The sequence below is a fragment of the Nothobranchius furzeri genome, chromosome 14, assembly GCF_043380555.1.
Source record: "Nothobranchius furzeri strain GRZ-AD chromosome 14, NfurGRZ-RIMD1, whole genome shotgun sequence".
Taxonomy (NCBI): Eukaryota; Metazoa; Chordata; class Actinopteri; order Cyprinodontiformes; family Nothobranchiidae; genus Nothobranchius; species Nothobranchius furzeri.
In genome coordinates this window covers 56,620,156-56,626,649 of record NC_091754.1, presented here as the reverse complement: position 1 = coordinate 56,626,649, position 6,494 = coordinate 56,620,156, and the positions used below count along the sequence as shown (strand labels likewise).

General features: G+C 39.9%; 1 protein-coding gene across 1 annotated transcript; it reads left to right on the top strand.

The window, feature by feature from the left end:
• Positions 1-84: 84 nt before the first annotated feature.
• LOC107381011 (uncharacterized) lies at positions 85-5,561 on the top strand. The gene is made up of 7 exons (XM_015952462.3): positions 85-196; positions 317-354; positions 1,044-1,241; positions 1,791-2,839; positions 2,941-3,078; positions 3,562-3,673; positions 5,400-5,561. Exons 2-7 carry the CDS (start codon positions 318-320, stop codon positions 5,471-5,473), a joined length of 1,608 nt encoding a protein of 535 aa, XP_015807948.3. The 5' UTR covers positions 85-196; position 317; the 3' UTR covers positions 5,474-5,561.
• Positions 5,562-6,494: the final 933 nt, after the last annotated feature.

Sequence of the window (6,494 nt, the reverse complement as noted above, 5' to 3'; positions counted from 1 at the left end):
CCACAGCCAACACTTTATTAACTGCAGTAACTGTACACAAGCATTGTGTTCCAACCGCTATCAAACACTCTCAGGCAAAGGTCACATGATATCAGAAAATAATCTTATCAAAATGGGATTTATGGCCACAGTCAGGACTTATTAATGGGCAAACTTTCCACTGAGAGCTGCTCAGAGTTCATCACTGCGGCCAGAGGTAAGCAAATGGAGACACCAACACATTCAAATATTATCAACAAGCTTGTTAATGAGTGATGAGTTTGTGCATAAGAAGAGTGAAATCCTGTTGAAACAGTTGCTTTTGTTGACGTTACAGGATGTTTAAGTCATTGCTGCTGTTCCTGGCGCTGTCAGGTAAGGAGATCTTACATTCCAGCTGGCGTTTGATTGATTGACTGATTGACTCAGCGTGTTTGATTGATTGATTCAGCGTAGTGGTGAGTGCTTGACTCAAGCTTTAGATCTAGTAGATGATCGAATTTCCAGATGATGCGATTCTTTACTTTTACGATCTTCTATAGCACATACCAGGTTTACATTTGTTCGTTATTTCAGGTTTAGATTCAACAAATGAACAAATCACACATCTATATAAAAAAAAAACAATTGGGTGAAATGGGATTTGTAATTATATGTCCAAATTGATTTTGCATTGTTGGGTTGTTTCCTAGGTAACAAACTAGTTGTGGCAAACATGATCAAAGCCACTCATCTCTTTTATGACTTTGCGGAAAACCAACTTTGGCCATCACAGATTAAAGAAAAGGTGTCTGTGTTTGAATTTGACACAGTAGTTAATTATTGACACCAACAGTCAAACACTTCTGGATTGTTTACTTGGTAAGAGCTCTTCTGATCGACTCTCATCGAAGATGAAAAAAAAATTGATTCTAAATCAGAAAACAACAAACAAGAAAAAAGTAGGTAAACACAAATGGAAAAGGGTTAGGTGCTTTTGAAGCTCTCCTACCTTAAAACACAGGTTGTGCGACTGTACCTGTTAAACAATCATTCATCTAAAATAGACTACAATCCCATCACAGGCCTCCAGGCTCTGCCTGTCCCAAGACAGGCCTCTTCAACCTACCAGCTCCCAGATGGCTCAGTACGGGACATTGGACACGTTCGTGAATCTGTTTCTGATGGCTTCCGGCAAGGTACGGAGCCCTCCAGAAGATTCCTTGTTGACCTGAACACTGGTCTGGTGAAGGAGCACATCAGCGAGATGGACAGGAAAGTGGGTGAGTTGAGAAAACTCCCAAAAAACTATTTTGTTCAGTTTGATGAATCCAAAAATGTTGTAGATGCAAACTCTTTCAACAAAGTACCCAAATATTTAATTGTACAAGCTTTATTACTTAGAATGGTTGTCTATCCAAAAGTCAATACCTCTTGATCAGACTCTGATATTTAAACTACTCCATATGATAATGTCGCTCGTAAACCTTTAGAGATATCGATCCTCATTAGAAGATCCTTCACACTTTGATTGATCTGGTGGTTTATTTAATTGTACTTTTAAAGTGACCTTAGGGGACAAACATCAAAGCAGTTACGTTTGCCCAGAACTTGGAACCACCTAGTGATTTTTGTCTTGAAAGGCGCTAAATAAAAAAGAAATAAATAAAATTCTTCTTCAACTATTGTATGACCTGCCATGAGATAGTACATGCTTATTTTTTAAATGTATTGGCTTACAGTTCTTAAAGCTTGCAGCCTTGTGTTTTTATTGGACCCAATAATGTATCAGCTGGATAAAACCTTGTAACCAAGTTCTTCATGTTTTTTAGTTTCTGATGATGTTCCAGCCCAGAGGAAGGGTGAAGGATGGGTTCGCATAGAGAAACCTCCAAATCATCATCTTCCAGAAGGTTTTAGACAGGGAACTGAACCCAAAATGTCCATCCCAGTAGGATTCAGACAGGGAACTGAACCAAAGGCATCCATCCCAGTAGGATTCAGACAGGGAACTGAACCCAAAATGTCCATCCCAGTAGGATTCAGACAGGGAACTGAACCAAAGGCATCCATCCCAGTAGGATTCAGACAGGGAACTGAACCCAAAATGTCCATCCCAGTAGGATTCAGACAGGGAACTGAACCAAAGGCATCCATCCCAGCTGGTTTCAGACAGGGAACGGAACCAAAGCCATCCATCCCAGTTGGTTTCAGACAGGGAACTGAACCAAAGGCATCCATCCGAGTAGGATTCAGACAGGGAACTGAACCAAAGGCATCCATCCGAGTAGGATTCAGACAGGGAACTGAAACAAAAATTCCCCTTTCAGTTGATTTCCGACAGGGAACTGAACCTAAAATGTCAATTCCAGTTAATTTCAGACAGGGAACAGAATCAACATTTTCTGTCCCACTTGGTTTCAGACAGGGAACTGAACCAAAAATGTCCATCCCAGAGGGTTTCAGACAGGGAACTGAACCAAAGTTGTCCATCCTGGTTGGTTTCAGACAGGGAACTGAACCAAAAATGTCCATCCCAGAGAGTTTCAGACAGGGAACAGAACCAAAGTTGTCCATCCCGGTTGGTTTCAGACAAGGAACTGAACCAAAAATGTCCATCCCAGAGGGTTTCAGACAGGGAACTGAACCAAAAATGTCCATCCCAGAGGGTTTCAGACAGGGAACTGAACCAAAGTTGTCCATCCTGGTTGGTTTCAGACAGGGAACTGAACCAAAAATGTCCATCCCAGAAGGTTTCAGACAGGGAACTGAACCATCTAATGCCAAAGTCCAAACACAGCCAGTGGCCTGTAAAGGGGAGATCATCAATACAAAATGCTATGAGTTCAATCCCATGCTGCTGGCCTTCAAAGATGCCCAGGTTAGACCTTCTATTTTATGAAGCATATATTTACCATATATACAGTTTGCTTTAATTGACTGACTTATTGAAACTGAATTTACATTTCTGTGGTTACTCAGGATTTGTGTAGAAACCTTGCCCCAAATGCTGAGCTTGCATCAGTAACAAGTGGCGACCTGCATTCCCATCTGGTTTCTCTGGTGACCAAAGGTGGCCAGAATAACCCTGTGTTGACCTGGTTGGGAGCCACAATCAGGGCAAGTGTTGTTCTTTTTATTTGTAAATTCCCTTTAACATTTTTTTCTAAATATGAACAATGACAGTAGCAAAGGAAAGGTCCGCCCTTTCTTCTGGTTCCAAATGTCCAAATGATCAAATCTGAGGAAATTCAAGGGCTTTTAGACTGAAGCACACAGGCATTTCCTGTACTGTCTGTAGCCCAACAAGGAGGCCAAGGAGAATGCCATCAGATACGTTATCAAAGAGACAGATTATATTATCCTTACCTTGGTAGAACATTGATCTTTGAACTATTGTTTCAAACTGTTGCATACTTTCCGTTTTGTCACAAGCAAATGCCAGAAAACACCAGAACATACGTGTGTGTGTGTGTGTGTGAAAACATCAGTTGTAATTATGTTTAACAAATAACAGGTTTAGCAGACTTGTTTTGTTAAATCTCACTAAAATGTCAGATTTACCTCTTTAGAGAAAGTCATAATTAATGTTGTACACCACAGAACCAGCAGGCCTCGTGGGTTGACGGGTCAGAGTGGAGTTACACTGACTGGATGCCGGGCCATCCCAACGTTCGTGCCGACAAACCGGTCTGCGTTGAGATGTTTAAGATCGGTACGTGATGCACTCACTATGTCTTCACCATATGTGTAAAAAGGATGAAGAAACAGCATAATAACTACAAACTAGAAAATTCCAGAAGACAATTCCAACATACATCAGCTTTCTTCTGTAAAGGCCAATAGTAAGTTGGTTACCTGTACTTAATTTTGTAACAATCTAACAAAATTTCATCATGTGGAACCAAGAAATGTTCAAACTACTACCAGTGGCTCATTAGGATCACCAAGGTATTTATATACCTTCTGAAAGCAAACCTTTAATGCCTGAAATATTAAACTATAATTTAAAAAATATATTATTTAAAACTACTAATGTTGAGAAACACGTAATAATCAGTTTTATTTTTTATATATATATATTACAACAAAACAGTAATAAACTGATTAAATTGGCCCTTGTCACCTTTTGCTCGCCCACCAGAGGGCAGTAGACATGAATATGGCAGGTTTTTAATGAACAGACAAATCCTGAAAGCCTGGCAAGCTCCATTGACAGCCCTCGGTCAACCATCGTGGCGTGCTACTGGACAATGAACGTGACGTACTCACCGCAACGGACGTCGGTAAACAAGGCAGTCCGCTGTTGGAGAAGGCAAAAATACATCCTTTTTTCTAAAAAAAAAAAAAAAAAAAAAGAACTTAAAAACATCTTTCTGCTCCTGATTCTAATAAAGCCCAAGTCCAAATAGTCCAAAATTGATGTAAAATCCATTTCAAACGAGCTGTCGCTATCTTGTTCCACTCTGTCCCGCCCATCAGATGAACAGAGGGCCCTGATTGGCCAACAAAGCAGATAAAGCGCTGTGATTGGTTCACAAAGCAGATAGAGTACTATGATTGGCCCACCATTATGGACCAATTACAGCTCTCTATGTGCTTGAAACCCCTCAAGAGAGCTGTGATTGGCCAGACAGAATGCTGCTGGGGCTGCAGAGGTCCCAATGGAGCGGTGCTAGACAGAACTTTGAATAGCAAGAATTTGGTCTAGTTCACTAGGCTAAAATCTTGATACTCCATATGGGTGCTTTAAGCTCATATGTGGGTTGATACAAACTTGCAGTAATAGTCTACAAGGGGTTAAGGGAGCCAGAAAAAAACGCAAAGTAATCCTGTGAAAAATTGGAGCACTCAGCTGAATATTCTAGTAAATAAATTTCATATCAAAATACCGGTTCAGTCACGTGAAGTCTAACGTTCTATGACCCGTTTAAACTTTAAATTATGTTTCTGCTGTAAAAAGTTTGAAGGGCTCCAAAAAAGGGCGGGGCTTCAATGTATTCTTTTTAATGAGTTTTCTCCAAATCTGAGTAGAGTAGAAAATCAGGAATGGGGAAACTAACTAAAGAATCAGCGTGCAAACGCCATCAGAGTTCTTACAGGTACTCTCAGCTGTTCACAAGATGTGGGTTTTAAGAAATTTGAAAATGCAGATCGCTTAAATAAAAAATGCTGGAAGCTAACCAAAACTGGTCGTTACGTTTTGATTGAAATCCCAGTTGAAAAACGTTGCAAGATGTAGTAATTCTTCATGTTTGTTGAGAACATTCTGGAACATCTTGAAAATGTTTCCTTGAAGGTGCCTTGAAGTTGATTAGCACACACACTCTTGCTAACCTTCACCTCCATTTTAAAAACCATCTTGAACACCACACGAGTTATAGATGACAAAACAACCATGTCTGAGTCCTACCTGAACCCGTCCCTACTCACTTTTCCAGATGAGAGCTGGTGGACTGCTGCCGACTGCGAGCTAAAGCGAGCGTCCATCTGCTCGTATCCCGTCGCTGCGTGAAAACCAGAGACACCGGACATGAACTGCACCCCCAGGAAAACATCTTTATGATCATTTTTGCTTAATCCAAATAAACCACAGCATCGTACCTGTGTTGTCTTCATTCTTTCAGTCTTTACTTAACAATCCACTCATTTAAATTTTAGAACAAGACTTTAATGGTAATTTTCCTCGTGTGGATACAAAGCAGGTTTGTACAGATTAGAGGCAAGTTAAAACAACGTTACAATTTAAGTACCTGGAAAGTGCAAAACAGGGACGACAAAATAAAAATCATGCTGTACACTATATTTGCTGTATTCATAAATAATCAGATATACACACATCCGTTTTGGTGGACGATGCAGCTAAGACGCGCATACACACACACTTTTGGGTTTGTGTTTTAAGTCCGATTTTCTTGCTTCCTGTGGAGGTTTGAGGGCATGGAATGCAGCTTTTGGTGAAATTAGTAAAAATCGAGCTTTAGCGTTGGGGGTAAAGGCACTCCGTTTGTCGTAGTTGTTGGAGGAACTCAAACAGTGGTCTTTTATTTTAAGGTCAAACATGGGTAAATAAAAAAAAAAAAAAATAAACATCTGAAGCACCTTTCACAGAAATCTTCTCAAGACAATCGTCTCGCTGTGACGTTTAAATAAAAAAAAAATAAATACAGAATCGTGTAGTATGAAACATAAAAAACAGACACAACTGCTTAATTCTGCACAAAAACAAACAAAAATTAAATAATCAGTCACAATGTGCACAAACAAGATTTAAATATATATTTAAGGGTGGATTTATGCCCCAAGCTGAGATTCAGGAAGACTGGAAATAGAAATCTGAGACAAAGTATTGCTACTAACACTGACATCTCGTTAAGCCCTTGAGGATTTCCTCTCTCCTTCGCGAGTTTGTTTAAATATGCTGAAGTCTACAAGAGAAGATAATTGATTTCAAACAAGCTCCTTATAAATAAAACGTGGATTCAAGTAACTTAAAACCATCTGGTGAGGTTTTCTCTCCAGACGGAAGGTTAGTG

Coding starts and splice junctions, on each gene's coding strand:
- LOC107381011 (XM_015952462.3), top strand. CDS start 318: ATGTTTAAGTCATTGCTGCTGTTCCTGGCGCTGTCAG. Junction 355..1,043: donor GCTGTTCCTGGCGCTGTCAG/GTAAGGAGATCT, acceptor ATCCCATCACAG/GCCTCCAGGCTCTGCCTGTC. Junction 3,674..5,399: donor CGTTGAGATGTTTAAGATCG/GTACGTGATGCA, acceptor TCACTTTTCCAG/ATGAGAGCTGGTGGACTGCT.